The sequence below is a fragment of the Acinonyx jubatus genome, chromosome B3 (genome assembly GCF_027475565.1).
Source record: "Acinonyx jubatus isolate Ajub_Pintada_27869175 chromosome B3, VMU_Ajub_asm_v1.0, whole genome shotgun sequence".
Taxonomy (NCBI): Eukaryota; Metazoa; Chordata; class Mammalia; order Carnivora; family Felidae; genus Acinonyx; species Acinonyx jubatus.
In genome coordinates, this window is record NC_069386.1 from 58,551,642 (window position 1) to 58,577,208 (window position 25,567).

The 25,567-nt window shown below is 39.5% G+C and overlaps 1 protein-coding gene across 1 annotated transcript; it reads right to left on the reverse strand.

The window, feature by feature from the left end:
* Positions 1 to 319: 319 nt before the first annotated feature.
* Positions 320 to 25,540, reverse strand: PDIA3 (protein disulfide isomerase family A member 3). The gene is made up of 13 exons (XM_015064842.3): positions 25,220 to 25,540; positions 19,389 to 19,467; positions 17,787 to 17,904; positions 9,690 to 9,797; positions 8,377 to 8,506; positions 4,855 to 4,971; positions 4,439 to 4,564; positions 3,647 to 3,829; positions 2,752 to 2,860; positions 1,789 to 1,917; positions 1,173 to 1,252; positions 799 to 856; positions 320 to 589 (listed from the first exon to the last, which is right to left on the reverse strand). Exons 1-13 carry the CDS (start codon positions 25,384 to 25,386, stop codon positions 476 to 478), a joined length of 1,518 nt encoding a protein of 505 aa, XP_014920328.1. The 5' UTR covers positions 25,387 to 25,540; the 3' UTR covers positions 320 to 475.
* Between the last annotated feature and the right edge of the window lie 27 nt (positions 25,541 to 25,567).

A 25,567-nucleotide genomic window follows, 5' to 3' on the forward strand; every position in this document is an offset into this window, starting at 1 on the left:
TGTAGTTCTTAGTTACATTTCAAATGTTCAGTAACTACCTGTGTTAGACAATGAAAATTATGGAACATTGCCAAGATTCCAGAAAATTCTATTGGACAGTGCTGATCTAGAAAATCTTTGGTTCCCTATCTCCTGGAAAAAAGACAGTTTAAAGGGGGCTCATTTATTGTCACTGTTCCAAATGTACAAAAAAAATTAGAAAATAATCCCCCAACTCAATCCCCCCCACCCCCACAACATTACCCCCAACACAAATAATTTTTCCCAAAACCACAAACATCAACTGGTCCTGGTATTTCGATAAACAGTGCAGCTAAGAAACAGTTTAGAGAAAATTTAACGGGATTCAGATCATATCCATTCTGTCCTCTCTGCCCTGAGAGTAATAATCCCATATGGGTCCCAGTCCTCCCCAATGGTTTTCCCATCTCTGGTGGAAGAGTCCTTTTACAAAGTGGCATGTTTGGCTGCTGCTTTAGAGATCCTCCTGTGCCTTCTTCTTCTTCTTGGCTTTTTCTTCTTGAATTATAGGGGGGTTTGTTGCCTCTCGCTGTAGATAGCTAATAAAATCACTTAATTCACGGCCACCCTGAAAACAGAAAGATTACTCTGAAAATTTAACCTTTTAAAGAACCCTGGATTTTTTTTCCCCAATAGGAAGACTTTTGAGTTTATAAAAGCACGTTAGCAATCACATACAATGACTATGAAACTGAAGTTTCCAGTTAAGTAAAATTTAAAGAACTGAATATGTATGTGTATGTGTGTATCTGTGGGGAGATGAGACAACGCACTTACTTCGTATTTCTTTGGGTTTAGCTTCTTGTTGGCTGGAGAGAAGTAGATGGTAGGAAAACTGGGTAAAAAAAAAAAAAGTGAACTCATTTTCAGATTCCAGGGTAAGTCCAACATATACTTCCCCAATAACTTTCTGGGAATAACTTCTCTTCATGATTTCTATTTCTGACCAGATACCACTCTCTATCAGTCCTCACAAATCTGTGGCAGTCATGTGGACCCTTGCAGCAGAACTCTAAGCCAAAAAGGCATCTGGTTCCATGTTCAAGTGCAGTGAGGGATCCACTCCCTAAACTATGCCCAATAAATGGTTTGCAAGCTTACTTTTTCCTATCAATTGCCTAGACACTTTTATTAGCTTTTAATCTACTTACCCTCTGACTTCATATGGAGAAGGCACATCATTGGCTGTAGCATCCATCTTGGCTATGATAATATTTGGGTCTTTTCTGAGCTGTTAATAAAAAAGGTTAAACCTTTAAAGTTTCTGGTGACCAAGGGACACTTAGTCAAATCAACACTTAAAATAACCTCATTTTTAAACACCTGGATAAGTTCTGCTCCAGTAGGAAGTGTAGTGACACTTTACATAATATCTAGCTTTCCAAAGGCATCCCTTTTCTCTCTTGGTTTCTACATATTAAGACTGTTTATAGCTACCTTCAAAATTACCTGACTTCCATAAGACATTACAAGGGAAACATAATGGATTCATACACGCCATTACCAAAATTCAGAAGCCTGGATACTTTTAACCACAATCTAGATTGAGTCTGAGGAGTGGAATATCAAAAACAGGTATCTGAGGCACTGCACAGGCTAGAGACACTAGCGGGTCAGCCAGGAGAAAATAAAGAGTAGACAGCTGAAAAAAAAAAAAAAAATCTACCAGGACACAGGTACTGAATTAATTAGGGTAACTAGCCAATGCTGAATTATGTGTCAACTTCCCAACTCAAAATTTATCTTCAGAATATGGTTCAGACTTACCTTCTCTCCCAGTTCTTTATACTTAGGCTCCAGATTCTTACAGTGACCACACCAAGGAGCGTAAAATTCAATCAGCACATCTTTATTTTCATCATTCACTATTTCATCAAAATTCTCTGCTACCACTACCTGGAATACACCAAAGATTCTCTAGTTGGTAAGGCAAGATGAAGAATAAAATTCACCACATGCTGTATTTGTTTCTGCACCTAAACCCTATCAAAATGTGCTGTGTTGTCCCTGAAAATATGTCATTGAAACCCAAATAGCATCTACAGACTATATTAAAGATGTTTCTGACCATTTTCCAGAAACAAACTCATTCCCAGGTCTGTCACCTGTCAAACTTTGTTCAGTAAGTCATAGGAAATAAGTGCTACCCAACCCTTCCTTAATCTCAAAGCAACAATCTCAAAACTATTCTTAGAGGTTAGCTTGCTCTACCCTGAAGAGTAACTTAGTTCTAATATAAATACTAACAAAAATTCTATGAAGCCGGCACCTGGGTGACTCAGTCGGTTAAGTGTCTGACTCTGGATATCAGCTCAGGTCATGATCTCATGGCCATGAGCCTGAGCCTCGCATTGGGCTCCATGCTCAGTGGAGCTTGGGATTCTCTCTCTCCCTTTCTCTCTCTGCCCCTTCCCCACTTGTGCACATTCTCTCTCAAAATAAATTCTATGAAGATTTTATACTCTTGCCCCTTGAGCATCATGAGCTCTGCCAATGCTTATTTTATGACTCAGGGAGAGGAGGACAAACAAAACCAAAAACATGACAGCCAACAAGGTCTTCACTTAGACGAAGCATTTTTGGAATATGAGAAACGAGAAGAAGGGGCACCTGGATGGCTCAGTCGGTTAAGAAATGAGGAGAGTCAATTATATCTCAATAAAACTAAGATCGGGGGACAATGAGGAGAGGCAGCTGCTTACAGCCTTGGTGAAGCTATGGGCACCTCACCTTTACTGGCCCGTCATTGCTCTCTGGGATGGGCTCAGACTTCAGGTATCTCTTCAGGTTGCCATCAAAATAATCCTGCAGGAATCTTTCAAGAGCCTTGCCATCACGTCTGCAATTGAAAGACAAGGGTCAGGTTTGTTAATCTTCTACTGAGAGGATTAAAAGCAATTTTTTAGTTTCATATTCTAGCTCCAGTTTCAAGGTTAGAAACTCGAAGTTAAAAACAGGAGGACCTTATCTCTCAATATGCACATCTACTGACTGAACAAAAAACCCAACCACCTCCTATATTTGTAGCATATTCTTTGTGAATCAGAAAGGTCAGAGATGGAAGAAAACACTGGTTTTCTGGAAAGTCGCTTCTGCAGAAGAACCAGGTCAGGTCTTTTTTGCTCTGAAAAATACCACCTATTTACAGTATCTTGTTTTACTGATTTCCTCACAAGGAAGACTTTTCTCTCCAAGTCTCAGAAAGTGAAAAGTCCTAATTTTCTGGGGTTTTAAGATATTTCCATTCCCTGAGTTCACTTTAGGCCAGTAAGTATTCAAAGAAGAAAAGACATTTTACAGGGATGAGAGGGGGTTGCAATGGTTTGAAATTATATCAATCTCAAAGAGACCATTCAATGTTCTCGATGTACTATTTTTAATGGCAAGGTAGAAACAATCATGTAAGTATTCCAAGCTGCCATCCTTTTGCTAATTTTCAGAATTTATTAAGGATTGTGATCCTTAAAGTCCCTAAAATTAACTAAGAAAAATGACAATCATACGTCTTGGCTAGAAGACCTATCTTCACATTCTAACGTTCTTCTTTATAAATTCTCAGTAGTGTAAAAGGCTTTACATTTCTTTGCAGAATCCACCCCCAAACCCACATTAACTTGTAACTCACGAGAACTCCTCCTGCATGACAAACTTCTCTCCTTTTGCAGTTCTGATAGCAACAACAGGAATATCTCCAGCAGTGCTTTCCAAGCCAAAATCAGAAAGTTCATGGCTAAAGGTTTTGCGGCTAGCTACAGCAAAGCTGAGTTTGTTTCCAGCATCTAGGAATTTCTTTGCTACCATCATCACTCTGTGGGAAATAAGACATATTTACACCAAGATTTATACCATGGTGGTAAACCACTTCTGAAATCAAGAAGCTAGAAACCAAAGACTAAATTTTACAGTCCACCAGCCCTCTGGAATCAGTCTAAACTACATTCTTGGCCACTGACACAGAATCATGGTACACTGTTAGGTCTTACTGAATTTCACTGCCAAACTGGTGGTACCAAATAGTCCATTCCCAATGAATCTTGTTATACTGTAATATAACTAAAATATTGCAGGCATAACGACTAATCTGAAAAGAAAATTTATAAGGGTAAAATGCTCTAAGAATCTTGATGGGCAAATAGGCACAATATTTTAAACAAATTCTAGATCACATTTGCATTTTTACTGGGAGGTTAGGAATCAACTATGTCACAGGCAAAGGAATACCTATGGAAGATATGCCCAACAGATTATGTAAACAGTTTATGTTATTTGTCCTTAACAGCTTCAAATGTGGTTTTCGGGAGCCAACTCCTCCCATTCTAACTGGCTGTGACATCATACACTGTAAGAGGATATTTAGAAGAAAGTGTTTACATATTAGGCAAACTTGTTTATGAAAGGGAAAAATTATCCTTATTACCTGTTTCTCCAGTAGTTGGAACCTTTGGCATTCTTTTCATAGTCCACATCATAGTAAGCCACAAGTAAGTCCTTCCCCTGCATCAAATCTTTATTGTCTTCTGTCATGTGAGGGCAGATACCAAAACTGAAATAAATAATCCATTATCAAATCTGGCAGGTTCAGCTAGGTTATGGAATTATCACAAAGTAACTGATAGCACTTAGAAAAGCAAAAGAAAATTCAACGTAAAGAAAAGTACAGAACAATATACCCTCTAAGAGTTCTAGGTTCCACACATTACTGCTTTAATATAAACTTCAACTATTATTGTTCAATCCTTTGAATGAGGCTATTTAATCCAAAACGTGGGTCTGCTTAATAAGTGAGGTAGGCAAACTAAAATGAAGCCAAGAAATCCCAACCAAGGTACTCACATGTTTTCTTGGATAAATTTTTTAATCTTGCCACTGGTCATTTTCTGTTCTACATATGCCACACTCTTGTCCTCAAATTTGTTCATTAGATGTGAAGGACGGAACAAGGTGATACCCCTTAAAAAGAAGGTATTAGTAGGTAGGCAGCAGGAGAACAGTCTTCAATCTTTTATTTAAAGCTCAGACCATCTACTCTTGCTGCTTTTACTGTCACCATTTAAGCACATAAGGACTCTTTTCTGGGACCACAGACTTGGCTAACCACCTTAATCTCAAGTGCAATAATTGGATATAGTTTAATAAACCTTGAGTTGGAAAGTTAGGAGACTGTGGTTCTAATTCTAGCCCCACCATGATCAATGGAATCCTTTTGGGCTTCAGTTTTTCCATCAATGCAAAAAGGGATTTAAGGGGGTTAGAGTAGAGGATTAATTTCCAAACCTTTAAAAATAGTAACAGAACCCAACTTACCCCCAAATTCCAAGATGCACAATAAAGCAGAGCTTGCTCTTACTGGAAGGTAACTTGCCCTGCTTTCCCACATAGAGAATTATTTCACTACAGAAAATACCTTTAAGATTCCTTCCAGCTGAAAAATTCCAAAGGTGGGTATACAATTATAAGTAATGTTTAGCTTGAGTTCATCCTGTCCTAGACTTCTCTATCCCAAAAAACCAAGTTTTACCAATTTTTTTCTTGCTGGTACTATTTTGCCCCTCTACCTAAACCAGCTTTCCTCACTCCACTGAACACTTGAAACAAATTCCTTCTTTAATTTCTAAACTTGTTCAGCTAAAACTAAACCTCAATTTGGTCTGAGTCACAGGTTTATATCAAGTATCACCTTTCCCAGAAAATACCACTATTTTAACTACTAATCTCTCACTTCTAGGTTCACCGTCATTCATTCCTCCTCTCCACGCTGCACATACACCCACACAGAATTTTATCACTTGTTTTTGGCTAGGTGTCAGCACCTTTATTAGAACTTTTTTTTTTTTAATGTTTATTTTTGAGACAGAGAGAGAGAGAGAGAGAGAGACAGAGTGCAAGCAGGGTAGGGGCAGAGAGAGGGAGACACAGAATCTGAAGCAGGCTCCAAGCTGTGAGCTGTCAGCACAGAGCCTGATGCGGGGCTCAAACTCAAGAACTGCAGGATCATGACCTGAGCCAAAGTTGAATGCTTAACTAACTGGGCCACCCATGTGCCCCAAGTATACACAAAAGAATTTTGATTTTATCTTTTAGACATTTCAGAGCCATTAAAGGCTTTGAGCTGGTGAGTAATGTGATTTTGTGTTTCAGAAGAAAAGTTGCTGGAACCCATGTGATGATGGTTTGAAGGGGGAGAAATGGCAAGGGAGTTAGAGTCTAAACTAAGTGTGATCTCTAAGAGACTAAATTAAGGCAGCATTAGGGTCATGGAGAAGAAGGAGAGAGTATAGAAAATATAAACAATAGGATTTAGTCCCTAGCCATGTGTGAAAAGAGGAAAATCTAGAGTGAGTCTAGGTTTTTAAAAACTTGGATGACTGGGTCAACCATAGTTATCATCGAGCTAGGAAAGATGAATAGTAACAAATTTAAATATGAAGGGAATGATGCTGAGTTCCTTTTGGCACAGTGAGTGTGAAGTTTTTGAGACAACCATGTAGTGAAGATCCAGTAGACAACTGGATGATTGAGACTAGAATTCAGGAAAGGTTCTGAACTAGAGATAAACATTTATGGATCAAGCACATGTAAATAATTATTGAAACCATGAGACTAGAAGATATCACTCAGGGTGAGCATATAAAGAAGAAAGGTGTGCCAAGAGCTAGTGTTATTGATTTATATTTAACAAACTATGTAGTGTTTACTATGTGCCATTTACTGTTAACTCACTTAATCTTCCTAACAACTGGTGAGACACATCTGTTATTATCCTCATTTTATAGAGGAGAAAGTATTCAAAGAGGTTAATTTCCCTAGCTTCACAGTAGGTAACTGTCAGAACTAGGATTTGAACCTAGAAAGTCTAGATGCAAAGTTGTAAGCTTGACTGACTTCTAGATTAAGACATACCAGGTCTGTAAATGAATGTGGAGCCACCTGTGGGTCATTAAGCACTTCACCCATTAGTCTGTTAACCATAGATGTATTTATTGTGGCTGCCTTTAAAGTGGCCTATCAGCTTCTGATTAGAAGTCTTACTGAGAAGACCTTACATGAAAGGGGTCTTAAGGTCATCAGGTGTACACCAAGGTCATAACATCATTAAAGAGTGTATTTGGAACTGTTGGATTTCTATTTTGGGGGGAATAACTGCTCTGAAGTTTGTAACTACACTAAAAAAAAACAAATCTTAGCCCTGTTCACATTTTTGTTTGCCCAGCATGTTTGTATTAGGTTCCCTTTTGTTATGTAGTTTCCCTGTGTGCTATAAAATGCCTGTGTTTTAATTAACATAAAGTCTGTGGTTAATACTGGAAGAGTGAGAGTGGGATATAAGGAATTAAAGGTGCTGACACCTAGGGGTGCCTGGGTGGCTTAGTTAGTTAAGTATCTGACTTCGGTTCAGGTCATGATCTTGTGGTTTGTGAGTTCGAGCCTTGTGTTGGGCTCTGTGCTGACAGCTCACAGCTTGGAGCCTGCTTCAGATTCTGTGTCTCCCTCTCTCTCTGCCCCTCCCCCGCTTGCATTCTGCCTCTCTCAAAAATAAAAAATAAACAGTAAAAAACATTGTTTTTAATTCTTTTGTATGCATTTCCAAAGTCTTCTATAATTTGGTTTCTGATCTTTCACTATGACATCATTTATAAACGATACTCCAGCAGTACTACAGATCTCAACATTCCTAAATTATTTCATTACCTGGGGCCTTCACTCCTGCTGCTCTATCTGGTATAAATTTTTCTTTAAATCTGGAATAATTTTTATTCCAACTGCCAAAACTTATCTTTCAAAATATACCTCAAGAATTATGTCCTCTATGAAGTTTTTTCTTTTCCTTTTTTTAAAAGTTTATTTATTCATTCATTCATTCATTCATTTATTTAGAGAGGGAGAAGGAGGGGTGAAAGGGAATGGGAAAGGACAGAGAGAGGGAGAGACAGAATCCCAAGCAGTATCCACACTATCAGCGCAGAGCCCAACCCAGGGCTCAGTCTCACGAACTGTGAGATCATGACCTGACCTGAAATCAAGAGCAAGATGCTTAACCAACTGAGCCACTCAGGTTCCCCACAAGTTTTTTCTGATACTACTCCCCACCATCAAAGAAAAAAAATCACTCCCTCTGTTCTTCCCACATGCCCTGAATATGTCTATAACACTTGACACTTGCCCACTTGACACTTACATTTTTTACATATTCACTGTCTCCCTCTACTAGATGGACCTCAAAGGCAGCAATAGTTTCTAGCAGTTGGCTTAATGCCTAGCAAGTGTTCAGTAAATCTTTTGGGCCTAAAAATCACCAGTTCACACAATTAGTATTTGGTACAGAAATCTACAAAGATAGTCAACTCAGTCACTTACTCTCCATTATCATCATATTTGTTCACCAGAGACTCCACATTGGTGTGTGCAAATCGGTAGTTATCCCTCAAGTTGCTGGCTGCTTTTAGAAACTCAGAGTGAGCATCACTGAATAAATCCTTGAAAAAACCTGTACAAAAAGTGTCAAACACCAGGAAGAAACAGTATTGAAACATATTCAAACTTAAAACTTTTTTTTCATAACCTTAATTCTATTTACAAATAAGCCAAGTGAGATAGACAAGAGGACTAGGCCTGCTTTGCCATGACTACCTAGGATATTTGACAAAATAACTTAAGAGAATTTTCCTCCTACCCTTTAAAAAATTTTTGTCCAAGGGAGTCAAGGGAGAGAATTTGTCAGAGTTCAGGTCTTATTATTATTATTTTTTAATGTTTATTTTTGAGAGAGACAGAGCACAAACAGAGGAGGGGCAGAGAGAGAGGGAGACAGAAGCCGAAGCAGGCTGCAGGCTCTGAGCGGTCAGCACAGAGCCCGATGTGGGGCTCGAACCCATGAACTGTGATATCATGACCTGAGCTGAAGTCAGATGCTCAACCGACTAAGCACCCAGGCACCCCAAAAAACCTACCTGTTTCTTAAATGTCTGCTTATAGTTAACGCTTTGAAAATATACAGAATCAGTAATATCTAGACGGTAAGAAGTAGCTTTTAATCAAATTTAAATTATAAACCATCTTCTACTGCCAGAAAGTTAAGTTTTATTATAATAAGACTGAGAGAAGCACAGTTATACGTTTAAATTCATTTTTTAAGTCAAATGTATTACACATTAATTTAAAACAAAACAAAGAACACTCCAGATGTAGAATGTGTTTAGTTCGTTCAAGTTGTTTTAAGGATAAAATGAGATACCACAACACCTGAGAAAGCAAAGGTTGCTGTATAAATATACACAGATCCTAGCAATTTAATCTCAAGAACTAAATCCCCTACTACTGTGAAAACAGGTTTATTATTTACTAGTGTCCTCCCACCTTAAAACATTATTTTCAATCTTAACTACTCTATTGAGTTTAAATCTCAGAATTTGAGATGTTATAGAAAAAGGTGTTTTCCTATTTTGGGTGTTTAATTGAAATTAAATCTTTATTTGTAAGAACACAAAGCCACTCAAATAAAACCAATTTTTTCCACATTATAGTGATGCTGACCTAAATCTATGAGGTGTTTTTTCAAGTGCCCTTGAGGTTTCCTAAACTGTTTTAACTTTGTCGTTTACTCAGATTATTAGAGGATTTTTGAAACCGAGTTGATGATTTTGTTGTATAATCAAATATTTGCTACTTACCCACCACAGAAGCATCTTTATCACTAATGAACTTCTCAAATTCTTCCTCAGTCCTGAGAGGAACAGAAGCTGGTCCAGCCTGCTTCTTCAGGTGGCTGACAATTCCATCTTAAAAGATAAGATGAAAGATTATACCAACACAAATTTCTAATTTTTGAGAAGGCAATCATTCACATATTCAAAGTTCAAAAAGAGGGAGCCTGGCCAGACAGAGAAGCATGCGATTCTTGACCTCAGGGCTTGGGGCACCTGGGTCGCTCAGTCAGTTGAGTGTCCAACTTCAGCTCAGGTCATGATCTCACGGTTCATGAGTTTGAGCCCCACGTTGGGCTCACTGCTGTCAGTGCAAAGCCCACTTAGGATTCCCTGTTTCCCTGCCACCCCTGCTTGCACTCTCTCTCTCAAAATAAGTAAAACATTCAAAAAAATAAATTAAAAAAATATTTTAATAAAAAGATAAAATCTTAAAAAAAGTTCAAAAGGATACACAATGAAAAGTTTTCTTCCTTTGTCTTTAGTTACCCAGTTTCCTCCCTATAAGATGTTTCAGTTTTTTGTCTATATATTATGCATAAACAAGCAATTACATATTTTTTCTTTCTTTTCTCCCCAAATGGCAGCATATGCATAGGCTCTTTTGTATTTTCTTGTCATTTAATATAATTTAAAGATAATTTATGCCAAAATACATAAAAAGCTAGCTACCTCAGTCTTTTTTATAGCTGTGTAGAGTTTCACTGCATGGATGTACTATAATTTATTTTACTAGACACAAATGATAGACATTTGTTTCCAGTTTCTTGCTGTTATAAATGATCCTGCAATAAACAACCTTGTATTAATGTCACTTTGCACATGATTGAATAGATCTGTAGGTTAAATTCCTAGAAGTAGATTCACTGGATCAAAGAGTACATGAATTTATAATGGTTAAACTACCCCCTCAAAGAGACTGTACGTATTTATAACCCCTACCCAGGATGTATTGGATGTATTAGTGTTTTATAACAGTAAATCTAACGTTGCCTTTGTCGATGTTATTCACTCTGCCTAGAACATTCTTTCCCCAGATATCCTCCTGGCTCCCTTTCTCATCTCCTTTAGGTCTTTACTCAAATGTCATCTTCTCAGTGATGCTCTCCCTAATCATCCCATTGTAAACTAAAACCTATTCAACCTCCAACACTCCTAAACTCCTGTCCCTGGCTTTATATTTCTCTACAGCACCTTTTACCCATCTAATTAATACTCTGTCCTTATTATTTTCATCTATCTCTCCGCACTACAAAGTAAATTCCAAATGCATAAGGATGCTTGTCTGTTTTGCTCCGTGATATATACCTAGCTCTAGGATAACTTAGCAGTTAAGTCTGAGAAACATCCACTTTGCAAATAAAGTAAGCAAATATCTCTTATTCTCAAGTAGCAGAGTCACTTGTAGCCTTACATTTTAAAGGCAGAAAATGCAAAAAAACAAAAACAAAACAAAAACCAAGCAGAAGATGCAGTGACTTGGCTAGCCTGTGTAAGAGTTTAACTATATATAGGTGAAATTATCCCATGTATAGGATCCACCTACACCACACTTCCTACTGAGGTGAAATGGGCTAGATAAGTAAAACAGTTTAGAAAACACAAAAAAATCATCTTATCCCTTAAGCCTAGTTGACAGACCATTAATCTACTTTCTTCTGGGGTCCATTAAAACCATTCATAGGCTCACAATGCCCAGAGGCTAAAAAGGCAGTGCTCCTCCTCCATAATCTACCTCTTGCACCTCCTTTCTCTTCTTCCCTTTTTTTTTCTAATTTTTCTTTCTTTTTTTTTTTTAAACATTTATTTATTTTTGAGACAGAGAGAGACAGAGCATGAGCAGAGGAGGGTCAGAGAGAGAGGGAGACACAGAATCTGAAGCAGGCTCCAGGCTCCGAGCTGTCAGCACAGAGCCCAATGCGGGGCTCGAACTCACAGACCGCGAGATCATGACCTGAGCTGAAGTCGGCCGCTTAACCGACTGAGCCACCCAGGTGCCCCTTTTTTCTAATTTTTTTAATGTTTATTTATTTTCGAGAGAGACAGGGACAGAATGTGAGTGGGTTAGGGGCAGAGAGAGGGAGACACAGTATCCGAACCAGGCTCCAGGCTCTGAGCTGTCAGCACAGAGCCTGATGCGGGGATAGAACTCACGAACTGTGAGATCATGACCTGAGCCTAAGTCGGATGCTCAACCACTGAGCCACCCAGGCACCCCTCACCCCCTTTCTCTTCTAAGTACTCTCTTCTAAGTACTGAGACACTACACTGTTTAACCCTTTCAATACAAAATAGTCTGTATTTTTTCTAATGTTTTTTCCTTCTCTTTCCAGTCACGGACTTTTTTGACCCTTTTAAATGTTTTCCTCAACTCACATAGGAGGGGTTGCATCAAAAGATTAATTGAAATTGAATATATTTATTTAGCCTTCAAGAGGATCATTATTACTACATCATGATATAAATTATAAAGAACATTAACCTGGGGCTATGATGAGAAATGTTACTTTTCTCCTAAGAATTTAAAATTCTTTGGAAGGTAAAATGGGAGTACGGAGCAACCACATTAAGCAGGAGAGCAAAGAGCATAATTTGTAGAGGAGTACATGAACAAGTAATAAATTCTAAGTACCAAACATCTGACCTCCTAGTCAGATCCTGAGAAATTCTCAAATTTAAGAAATCTAGGTTATAGCCCAAATGAGAATAGCTGACCAGTGGCAGTCTAATTGGGTTCACTTATAACTTAGTTAGGACCTGTTCAAGTTCACAAAAACATTTCAATATTTCTAACTGCAAATTCTACCCTAAATTAAGTGAATAAAATCTGAAAGGTAGCATGGATTCTTTGTTAACACTTTTTACCTCAGGAAAAAATTTTTGTTTCCTTCTGTGCTTAGACATACCAAATTTTAAGTGTTAGCTAAATGACCTCAGTTGAGGGGCGCCTGGGTGGCTCAGCTGGTTAAGCGTCCGACTTCGGCTCAGGTCATGATCTCACAGTCCGTGAGTTCGAGCCCTGTGTCAGGCTCTGTGCTGACAGCTCAGAGCCTGGAGCCTGCTTCAGATTCTGTGTCTCCCTCTCTCTCTGACCCTCCCCCATTCATGCTCTGTCTCTCTGTCTCAAAAATAAATAAACATTAAAAAAAAAAATTAAAAAAAAAATGACCTCAGTTGAGCTGAAATATTTACTCATGCATTCAACAAAGAGTTACTGAGTATCTACTAGATGTGAGAAAACTTAGGTGCTGAAGACAAAGTAGTAAATAAACAAAGGTCTCTGCTTTCCTAGAGCTTACAGTGTAAGTAAATCTCCAAGTAAGTCACCAAATAATAAATAAAATCTCCAAATAAACAATTAAAAATATAATAATTGGCACTATATAGAGAATTAAGAAGTTGATGTCTTAAGAAAATGACTGGGTGGCTACCTTAGGTCTGGTGGCCTGGGAAAGCCTCTGGGAAGTGAAATTCAAGCCAGGATCTCCATGACAAAAAGGAGCAAGCCATGCAAACATAGCAGAGGATCATTTTGGGTTGTGAACAAAACCAGCGCAAAGGTCCTAATAAGGTGAAACAATCTTGAGATGATAGGAGAGTTAGGCAGCAGCCATGTTATGTAGAGCTTTGTATATAAGTAACCATCACGCATACTGAAGAAATTCCATCTCCCTAAAATACCCAACTGAATCCCTTTTTTCTCTTAGCTTTCCATCATGAAAAGGTAAAATTTGCATGTTTATTTGATAGACAAAGACAAAACTGTCCAAAATATTTTTTCATCATCAATTATAGGCCCTATACCGGACTTCAAGCTGTATTACAAAGTTATAATCATCAAGACAGTATGTTACTGACACAAGAACAGACACTCAGATCAATGGAACAGAGAACCCAGAAATGGACCCACAAACGTATGGCCAACTCATCTTTGACAAAGCAGGAAAGAATATCCAATGGAATAAGACAGTCTCTTCAGCAAGTGGTGCTGGGAAAACTGGACAGCGACATGCAGAAAAATGAACGTGGACCACTGTCTTACAGCATACATAAAAATAAACTCAAAATGGATGAAAGACCTAAATGTAAGACAGGAAGCCATCAAAATCCTTGAGGAGAAAGCAGGCAAAAACCTCTTTAACCCTGGCCGCAGCAACTTCTTATTGAACAGGTCTCCGGAGGGAAACAAAAGCAAAAATGAACTAATGGGACCTCATCAAAATAAAAAAGCTTCTGCACAGCAAAGGAAACAATCAGCAAAACTAAAAGGCAACTGACAGAATGGGAGAAGATATTTGCAAATGACCTATCAGATAAAGGGTTAGTATCCAAAATCTATAAAGAACTTACCAAATTCAACACCCAAAAAACAAATAATCCAGTGAACAAATGAGCAAAAGACATGAATGGACACTTCTCCAAAGAAAACATCCAGATGGCCAACTGACACATCAAAAAATGCTCAACATCACTCATCATCAGGGAAATACAAATCAGAACCACAACGAGACACCACCTCACACCTGTCAGAATGGCTAACATTAACAACTCAGGCAACAACAGATGTTGATGAGGATGGGGAGAAAGGGGAACCCTTTTGCACTGCTGGTGGTAATGCAAACTGGTGCAGCCACTCTGGAAAACAGTATGGAGGTTCCTCAAAAAATTAAGAATAGAACTATCCTACGACCTGGCAATTGCACTACTAGGTATTTATCTGAGGAATACAGGTATGCTGTTTCAAAGGGACACATGCACCCCAATGTTTATAGCAGCACTATCAACAATAGCCAAAGTATGGAAAGAGCCCAAATGTCCATCGACAGATGAATGGATAAAGAAGATGTGGTATACTGGGACGCCTGGGTGGCTCAGTTGGTTAAGTGTCCGACTTCGGCTCAGGTCATGATCTCACGGTTTGTGAGTTTGAGCCCCGTGTCAGGCTCTGTGCTGACAGCTTGGAGCCTGAAGCCTGCTTCAGATTCTGTGTCTCCTTCTCTATCTGCCCCTCCCCAACTTGTTCTCTGTGTCTCTCAAAAAATAAATAAATGTTAAAAAAAAATAAAAAGACGTGGTATATATATACAATGGAGTATTACTCGGTAATCAAAAAGAATGAAATCTTGCCATTTGGAACTACCTAAGAGAAATAAGTCAGAGAAAGACAAGTATCATAAGACATAGAACAGATAAACAGAAGGGAAGAGAAGCAAAAATAATATAAAAACAGGGAGGGAGACAAAACATAAGAGACTCTTAAATATGGAGAACAGAGTGTTACTGGAGGGGTTGTGGGAGTGGGGGATGGGCTAAACGGGTAAGGGGCATTAAGGAATCTACTCCTGAAATCAGTGTTGCACTATATGCTAACTTGGATGTAAATTTAAAAAATAAATTAAATAAAAATAAAAGAATATTGTAGGAACAACCATAAAAAAATAAAAAATAATAGGCTCTATAGGATCCAGTCCCTATTTGCCTTTCAAACTTCATTTGTCATCTATGCTAATTATACTCCAGCCACATGGTCTTTTCTGTCCCTTGAACACATCAAGCTCAGTTATACCTTAGGGCCTTTTTGTATACCTTAGAGTCTTCCCTCTGCTTGGAAGGCTCTGGCCCAGATCTCAAGGCTAGTTCATTCCTATCATTCATGTCTCAGCTCAAAAGTTACATCTGATAACTCTGATGATGTGGTACTCCCAAACCCAATCACTATCATAAGGTTTTATTTTTCTTTTTAAAAAAAAATTAATTTTTTTCTAATTTTTTTTTTAACGTTTATTTATTTTTGAGACAGAGAGAGACAGAGCATGAACGGGGGAGGATCAGAGAGAGAGAGGGAGACACAGAATCTGAAACAGGCTCCAGGCTCTGAGCTGTCAGCACAGAGCCTGACGTGGGGCTCATACTCATGAACTGCAAGATCATGACCTGAGGCGAAGTCGGACGCTTAACCAACTAAGGCACCCAGGCGCCCCAATGTTTTTTTTTAAATCTTTGATGGGGGGGAGGGGAAGCACAGGCACGTGTCAGTGGCGGAGGGGCAGAGAGAGGGGAACAGAGGACCCAAAGCAGGATCTGTGTTAACAACAGAGAGCAGGATGTGGGGCTAGAATTCATGAATCATGATCATGACCTGAGCCAAAGTTGGACACTTAACCGACTGGGTCACCCAGGTGCCCCTAATTTTCCCCTTTAATGCTCTTATCACAAATTTAATTTATCTTATCCATATATATTGACATAATTTTTTCATTGTGATAAAATATACATAATAACATTTTTAATTCATTTTTTAAAAAAGAGAGTATGTGTGTGAGCGGGGGAGGGGCAGGAGAGGGAGATAATCTCTGCACTGAGCATGGAGCCCAACGTGGGGCTCAATACCAGGAACCTGGGCTCATGACCTGAACCAAAATCAAGAGTCAGATGCTTAACCAACTGTGCCACTCAGGTGCCCCATCTTAACCATTTTTAAGTGTACAGTTCTGTGGCATTAAGTACATTCACATCGTTGTACAACCACTCTCCAGTACTCTTGTTATCTTGCAAAAGTAAAACTCTACTCATTAAAAAAAAAAAAACCTCTACATTTTCTTCACCCCACAGTCCTTGAGAACTATTCTATTTTCTGTCCCTACGAATTTTACTATACTAGGAACTTCATATAAGTTGGCATGTCATGGTATTTATCTTTCTGTGATTGGTTTATCTCACCGAGCATGTCTTCAAGGTTCATCCCTGTTACAGCACGTCAGAACTTCATTTTCTGAGGCTGAATGATATTCCAGTGTATTATATATGCTTATTATATAATGCTTTATGTTATACATGCTTTGTATATAATTATTAATAATATAGCACATTTTTTAGGTTGAGTCATCCAGTGATGCCACACTTGGGTTGCTTCCACCTTTTTGCTATCATGAATAATGCAGCTCTAAACACAGGTGCACATATGTACCTTAAAGACCCTGCTCTTAATTCTTTTGGGTATATATCCAGAAGTAGAATTGTTAGATCACACAGTAATTCTATTTTTTTCAGGAATTTTCATATTGTTTTCCATAGCAGCTATAGCATTTTATATTCATACTAACAGTACGCAATGGTTCCAATATCTTTGCATCTTCATTGACACTTGTTATTTTCTCTGTGTGTGTGTGTTTTTTTAAAAATTTTTTTTAATGTTTTATTTATTTTTGAGACAGAGAGAGACAGAGCGTGAACAGGGAGGGGCAGAGAGAGAGGGAGACACAATCCGAAGCAGGCTCCAGGCTCTGAGCTGTCAGCACAGAGCCCAACGCAGGGCTCGAACTCACGAACCGTGAGATCATGACCTGAGCCGAAGTCGGACGCTTAACCTACTGAGCCACCCAGGCGCCCCTCTGTGTGTGTGTTTTTGATAGTAGCCATCCTAACGGATGTGAAGTAGTTATCTCTATATATTTTTAAACTTGTTTGTTGCCCTTTTCTCTTCATTTCCCAGAATGTAAGCACCATTAGAGTAGGAACCTTGTCTGTTTTGTTTATCAACAAATACAGAGCACCTACTATACCTAAAATATCTGGCACCGAGGAAGTATTCAAAAAATATGTCAAATGAGAAACTGCATAGTAGACCTCCTAACTCAAGTTCAAGTATTTTCTTTTTTTTTTTAATGTTTATTTTTGAGAGAGAGAGAGAGAGAGAGAGAGAGACAGTGTGTGAGTGGGGGAGGGGTAGAGAGAGATGGAGACAGAATCCGAAGCAGGCTCCAAGCTTCGAGCTGTCAGCACAGAGTCCAACGTGGGACTCGAACTCACGAACTGTGAGATCATGACTGAGCTGGAGTCAGACACTTAACTGACTGAGCTACCCAGGCGCCCCCAAGTTCAAGTATTTCCTATATTACTTATATAATGTTCATTTAGAGAAGTCTTTTTTAGATACCAAACTGACCTCTTAGGAGGATTTTTTAAGACTGAAAGTTATGTTATATAGAAAAATATCATGTTCCCACTACAAAAAACAGAGCACTTAACAAATTCAGTTTCCAGAATGTAATCCAAAATTCTTACCGGCAGTCCTGGGCCCATCATAAGCACCAGCTTCTTCACCATCTCTAAATATCTTCAGGGTTGGATATCCACTGACTCCATACTTATTACAGGTGTTCGTGTTAGCAGTACAATCAACCTAAAGATTAAAATACATGAACCATCTGTTATCCAGATGCCTGTTGCAGGCTCCTCCTATATTCCCCCAATACTAAGACTGGTCAAATCATAAAAGGATCAAGCAATTCTTCGCACACATGCCACGGAGTATTAGATTTTAAGGGCAGACTGGTGCTGGGCTAGTTGGATCAGAACCACGTAAAGAATTCATTAAAATTTAGATTGCTGGACTTCCTACAAAATGCACAAATGACTATTTAAAATCTGACTTCGAAGTCTCTATTGTTTATAGCAGTGGTCTCGGCCTTTTTTCTGCCTTAGAGGGAGCGCCTGTCAGCTGAGCATCCGACTTCAGCTCAAGTCATGATCTTGTGATTCATGATTTCAAGCACCACATCAGGCTCACTGCTGTCAGTGCAAAGCCTGCTTCGGATCTTCTGTCCCCCTCTCTCTGCCCCTCCCCTGGCTGCACTGTCTCAAAAATAGGTAATCATTAAAAAAAAAAAAAAAAAAATACATGCGGGATAAATCACTTAAATTACTAATAGCATCTTACTTTGATAATGATGATTATCAAGGGGATGTATGGATGTACCCTTTGAGGGGGGGGGATGGAGTATAATTTAATTTGGCAAATCATCTAGAGTTTTAGCAAAGGTGTCAATACTTAATATGCTAGTTTGAATATGGGCTGACCTATAACAAGACAGATCTAGTGAGGCCTATTAAGAAGAAGGAAAACAACTCCTATCTATTTAACCACTTACTCTAAAGTAGGTTATGCATTAGGCACTTTGCATATGTTATTTCATTTACTCTTCACAAGACCTGAGGTATGGTCCCAATAACATAAACTGAGGTTTAAAAGTAATGTGTCCATAGTGACACAGGCTATAGCCACACAAGACAGGAATTAAATCATGACTCAACTTTTTTCCCCCTATGGCAAATCGCCATAGAAACATCAGGATCAAAAGCAATTTCCAAAAACAGTTGTATATATGCATGAACTATTATTTATTTGAGACTGGCCAAGATGTGAGCTTTTACAGTGGAGCAACTATGGGTTTGCTGTAATAATGGCCAAACTCTAGAAGCATTATTTTGATTGCAAAAGCAAATACCGAGTTTATAGCTGACCAGTTAGTTACATACTTACAGCACCTTGTCATTTTCCTATTCCAGTCACTGTGAATATCATAAGGTAGTTTAGGGAACTCATTTATTTAATAATTTTTCTGTAACCTTGACTACTATATTTTACTTTCTATATTTGCCCCTTAAGTCTTATTTACCATATACTTTACTTCTTATGCCAGTAATTCCCTTAGTTTCACTACTTTTAATCTTTTAAAACCAAAATTAATACAATAGTTGTGTATTTGCCCAGAAACTAGTGTTCTCTCTTCTTAGCACCTAAGAGTAAAGAAAATGAATGTTAATTTTATAAACTATTATTTAAAATAATTAATTTTCTTTAATGAAGAATCTGTCTATACTCACCTTTGCTAATGGGACTATTCCTTTTAATCTGGTTGCTGCAGCTTCATACTCAGGGGCAAGCCTCTTGCAGTGTCCACACCTATATAAATATAACAAAAAAACAAAACAAAAACCCAAATTCTTAGTTTAATCCTTCAAGATTGTCAACATTTCTCTAGGAAAAATCTCAAACTACAATACTACTTTTGAACTAGTAGCTGCTTCCAAAAGCGAAAATATCACCTGAACAACATTCATTACTGATAGAGTAACCAGAGTTCTCACAAGGTAAAGGTACGATCCCTAACCTGAGTTTGACTCTGTAGGACTGGCTCAGTTCAGAGCAGCCATCTATTTTCTTCTCAATTAAAAGTATAACTGAGGGGCACCTGGGTGGCTCAGTCAGTTAAGTATCCGACTCTTTATTCTGGCTTAGGTCATGATCCCAGGGTCATGGGATTGAGCCATGCATTGGGCTCCACACTAAGCACGGAGCCTGCTTGCCTGCTTAACATTCTCTCTCTCTGTCTGCCCCTCTCCCCTGCTCACGTGTGCTCTCTCTTAAAAAAAAAAAGAAAAAAAAAAGAGATCCCTGAAAACTATAGTCAGAATTACAACCCACATTAAAGAGGGAAAGAAAGGGCTCAAGCCTTTCAAAGTAATTAATGAAGATAAAATGATGGGCAAGACATGAGCAATTCCATCCCTGGTAGTATTTCCCAAAGGAAGGTACATTTTCTCCCCCTTGGGAAATCAGCACAGTGGTTCTTAAAAATAGAGTGATTGAAAACTTGTATATAAGGTTTCAAGTATGGTATTAACTCTTTAAGAATCACCGTCAAGTACTTTTTCTCCATTCCTTCAACAGGAATCCCTTTGTCCAGAAACCCAGTTTGAGGGGGTAGCAGAATGAGGCCCAAAAGGCACTCATTTTCTATAAATAGATACTTCAGCAGCTGTTGGGGAGCCTCTTTTTCTTATCAACCAAGTTTCAACACAGCATTAGAATGACATACTTAAGATGCCAAGTCCCATTTTTACAGCTACACAATTCATCTGACTGTAAGAACTGATGAGGATAAAGCACTGTCAGAATATTTTCTCAGAGGGCCATCAGAAACACCTGCTCCTATGCCTGGGAAGTCCTAACAGTCCCTCGGGCACACTGTATATGCAACAGGGGGAGAGGGAGGCATTTCTCCTCAGGGTGTAGCTAGTACCAACTATAAATCATCTCTTCAAAACCCAGTGGGCTGCACAGGCCCTTTGAGAAGGTACAATAGTTCTGTAACCTCCCCATAGAGAGCAAAAACAGAATTAGAAAACAGAAGGAAACGTGGAAAACACTTAACCTGATAGATTTCAGAGCCAATACTCTCAAAATTTATTTTATTAATTGATGGATAAATAACTTGGAAGCATTTTACCCCTAAAACTTGTTTAAAACATCTGACTTTGGCTCAGGTCATGAGCTCATGGTTCATGGGTTCAAGCCCTGCATTGGGCTCTGTACTGCCAGTGCTTGGGATTCTCTCTCTCCTTCTCTCGCTCTTAAAAATAAATAAACTTAAAAGAAAAAAAAGACTGTAATATTAGATGTTGCTTAGTGTCACATATTTACTAAAAGTATGATAAATGATAAACACCAAAGTTAGGATAGGGGAGTACATAAGATGGGGAAGGGATGTACCAGAGGCTTTGACTATACTGGCTTTAATTTTTAGACTGGGTGGTAAATAAATGGTATTCCCTATATTTCATGGATGCATATTTTACTGTATCTGAAATTGGCATGTGCCCTGCAATCATTGTCATAATTTCAATGGTAGCATTTCCTTCTTTGTGAGACATAAAATAAAGATTCCTCTCACAATCAGTGAATCTTAGATGTGTCTGAAATATGGTATTACTCATTACATTTTCTGTATTCCTTTTATTTATTAAAAAAAAATTTTTTTTTAACATTTATTCATTTTTGGAGAGACAGACAGAGCATGAGCGGGAAAGGAGCAGAGAGAGGGAGACACAGGATCCAAAGCAGGCTCCAGGCTCTGAGCTGTCAGCACAGGGCCCAATGCAGGGCTCGAACTCACGAACTGTGAAATCATGACCTGAGCTGAAGTCAGATGGTCAACCTACTGAGCCACCCAGGCGCTCCTCTGTATTCCTTTTATATTGCATAATTCACGTACGTGGACTGTAATGAAAATATATAAATTCTAACTAATCTAATAAAATAAACAATTTATCTGAGAAATTCAGGCTTTTGGGAACATAGTAAGAGTTCCAAGATGGGAAAAAAAATTGTTAAAGGAAGCGAGAATTGGATCTGGGCCTTTAAGATCCTTTAAGATTTAATGCTTCAGCTAGGACCTGTCCTGGGGTATTTTAGATAAGGGGAATAGTAGAGCAAAGGTAAAACTACTAGTGAAAATGATACATTTAGAGAACTGCAAGGGTTTTTTTGTTGTTGTTAAGAGATAATGTGTTATTTGTATTAAGAATACATCAGTCAGCAATATATAGAAAGAAAGGGGGAAAGTACACATAAGAATAAAAGCCACCTAGAAGATAATATATTTCACATGACAGACACTGAAACTTGGACCAGAGTGACAGCAATGAGAATATAAAAAAGAGAAGAGAGATTTCTGTTGAATATGCAACTATCAAGAAGGCTGAGGCAACAGATTTAGGAATAGTTTCACCTCAACCATCTGAAAACATTTGAAGAGAAAAAATAGCATGAAATAATTAGACCAGACCGGTGGGTCTCAACACACAAACTCACGAACACAGATGCATATAAAAAATATCCATGGGGGGTGCATTAGAAAAATTGTATGCTTGGGCCCCACCCTGGGACTCAACTGAATGATTCCTCCAGCAATCTGGGAGGAAACCAGGGGTATGGGGAGGTATGTAAGTGGCAAGGCTGCAACTGAAACCCACTGCCCTTAGTATTGGCTGCATCCATAAGGTCATCAAATGCCCCCAAGGAAGGACCTGTTTAACGAATTCCAAAGAGAATGGAGGAGACTGCCTTCTTCAAATTCACGAGGAATGGAATTCAGGTGGAGTTTGAAGGTGAACATCAAGATTAACCACTACTTCTTTCACCCAACCCTGGACAGTATTAAAACACAAACAATTCCAGGGTGCCTGGGTGGCGCAGTCGGTTAAGCGTTCGACTTCAGCCAACGATCTCGCGGTCCGTGAGTTCGAGCCCCGCGTCAGGCTCTGGGCAGATGGCTCGGAGCCTGGAGCCTGTTTCCGATTCTGTGTCTCCCTCTCTCTCTGCCCCTCCCCCGTTCATGCTCTGTCTCTCTCTGTCCCAAAAATAAATAAAAACGTTGAAAAAAAAAAAAAACACAAACAATTCCATCACCTTCAGGGATGGTATCTAGCAGTTAATAATAAATCCCCACATATATTCACTCAGCAATCATTACTTCATCTGATAAAGGTCTCTGACAGAAAAACTGATGTAGTCCTTTCCCTATCTGGAAGGGGTGATATTAGGTGTATTATTAGGTCCCAAGAGAAAGGCAGGAGCAACCAGTTAGTTGTTCAAGGAAAAAGTAACTTTTGAGCTAAATCTTTTTGAAAAGACCAATTTGGGGTGGGCAGGTATACCAGGAATTCCAAATAAAGGAATCGGCATGTACAAAAAAATATTCCATTTTATGCTATCCATATGGGCTTTTTCTGTATGTACTCCAGAAATGCTGTATATCAAATATCATTGAATGCTACCGTCCTAGATGGCAAGGCACAAATCTACAACATAAGTAGATGTTGAGGACTTAAAATTTAATGCTGATCAGTAAGTTTTCAGAAATCATCAATAAATTTTCAGATATTATCACATTTAAATAGTGCTATTTATTTCCCCAGAGAAATCTGGATACTCCCATTCTTACAAACTACAATTAACTCCATAATGGAAATATCAGTCTATAAACTCAACCGCAAAGAAATCTTTCACTTTCACTACAAAATGAAAGTGCAAAAAATACCCAAAAACAAAGGAGATGAAAAACTTGCTCAAAATAGGTCAATTTAGTTTCAATGATTCTTTAACTGTTCCTATCTAACTTGTGAGCTAGCTCTCTTGATCTGTACACAGGAATACAGCAGTCAGAAAATATTTCCAGCTGAAGTATTAATAAATAAAAAGTTGAATGTGAAGAAATAAGGACATGATCAACACGAGACTTCCTTGATTCCAAATTAGTGATTCAGAAAACTGATCCTTCCTGCCAGCATTGTGGAGGATGACCTTACCTTCTAGACCAATTAAAAGCAAACACCACAGCAGAGATCCACCCAATTTGGGGGATAGTTTAGTGCATGACAGGATATGCAGTTTTTAGGGAAGCAGATACAACAATTTAAATTAGGAAAGAATACCTTCAATCAAAAAAAAACAAAATCTGCTTTAAACTAATAGTCTCATAGCCCACTATTCTGCAGTAATTCACTCTATGTTGACCCCTGTAGTCACAGAAGCACCACCCAGTTCTGATTACAACCCCATCCTGTCACTCTAAGTACAGGTACACCCCTTCAAAGTTAACCGCATGGTTAATTGATTGTGAAGAGCTGTTTCTAAGGGAGAATGTGACTTCTGGAGATGTATAAAGAGCACATATGATTTGTAATCAGTACTACCAGTTAACCACAAGGATGTCCTGGACACAAAATCTGTTGCCTCTAACACATCTTTCTGGTTCAGGTGGTCTTCATTACAGGACTTTACCCTCAGCAGGTCAGCCGAGTCCTTGCTGAGTGAAGAACCAGTCAGAAGTTACACACCAACTTTGTTTTACTGACACTTTTGAATACAATTCGTTTTTAACTAATGGTATTGTGGCAGGAGGAGATAAAAAATCAAGTACCGTAATTAGTATGGATATATTGAGCCATCCCAAGCTTTAAATTAATCATGGCTCTCTGTGGGAAAGATCTGGGAGTTTAAAAACAAACGAAAACATTCCGGTCTACTTGGCCAGAAATCCTATTTGCTGTCTCTCCCTACCCCCAACTTTTTGAGTTAGTTGTATCCTAAGGAATTTACACCCTTGTTCAGTTATATCACCCTCAAGTGGACTATTTCTCCCCACAGTGGTTACTTTCTCACTGGAGTCTTTCACGGCATTTTTCAGAAATTCTAATTAAAATTAACACTTCAGACAGATTCTGATGAAATGATTCTTTTTACCTACTTTTTTTTTTGGATGGGATTCTGCTGGTGCTGAGATGTGATCAGCTTAATGAAGAAAGTGTGCACCATGCGATGGGACAAAATAACTGCCTGCCTCAAGAAAGCACTTATGACCATTCTGTAGCCACTGAGTGACCTTGGCTAGAAACCAATGGCTGCGGGGCGTGGGGCAAGAAGAAAGGAAGTGCTCTGGGGGCCCAGGGCCTCTGCACTTGGTGAAACGTTCGCTTCCAGCATAAGGCCTTGGGATGCCTCATTTGTAGGACGCAGAGCATTAACACTGACTCACCCAGAAACTGTAAAGATACCAATCTAAGCGGGGTAGGAGGTGGTTAAACCTTCTGCAAATAGGAAGTGCCGCAAGAGCACGGAGGTAAGGATGTGGCCCTGCGTGAATGGGGCCTTCGGGTTTCCTTCCCGGATCTTGCTCCTAAGCGATCAGCACCGACTTCTCTCTCGACAAGGCAGCGCGGCCCCCCGGGGGTGGGAAATTTGCCGGCTTCAGCGAGGCCTGCTGGAATGGTGGGAGGGCGCCGGCGCTGCGTAGGCCCAACCGTTCCCGCGCCTTCGCCCCCGGCCCAGCCTGGCTCTCCCTCCCATCCACGCCCCGGCTTAGTGGCCTCACCAAGGGGCGAAGAACTCGACGAGCATGAGGCCCGCAGAACCCGTGTCCGAGATGCGACTCTCGAAGTTGTCGTCAGTGAGTTCCAGCACGTCGGAGGCGGCGGCGAGACGGGCCGTGGCGAATAGCAGCGCCACGCCCGGGAATAGGGCTCGGCAGCGAGGGCGCATGGCGACCAGGTGAGGTTGGGGGCGGCCGGGAGGGTCGGGGCTCGGCGGGGACTGCAAAGGCCGGCCGCGACCACACACCTTCTGCTTGCGCTCGTGCGTCTGGCCCAGGCGGACCTGCAGCCGGAGGTCCCAACCCCCCAGCCCGGCTCGGGCCGCAGTGTGGCAGCCTCCGATTGGCTGC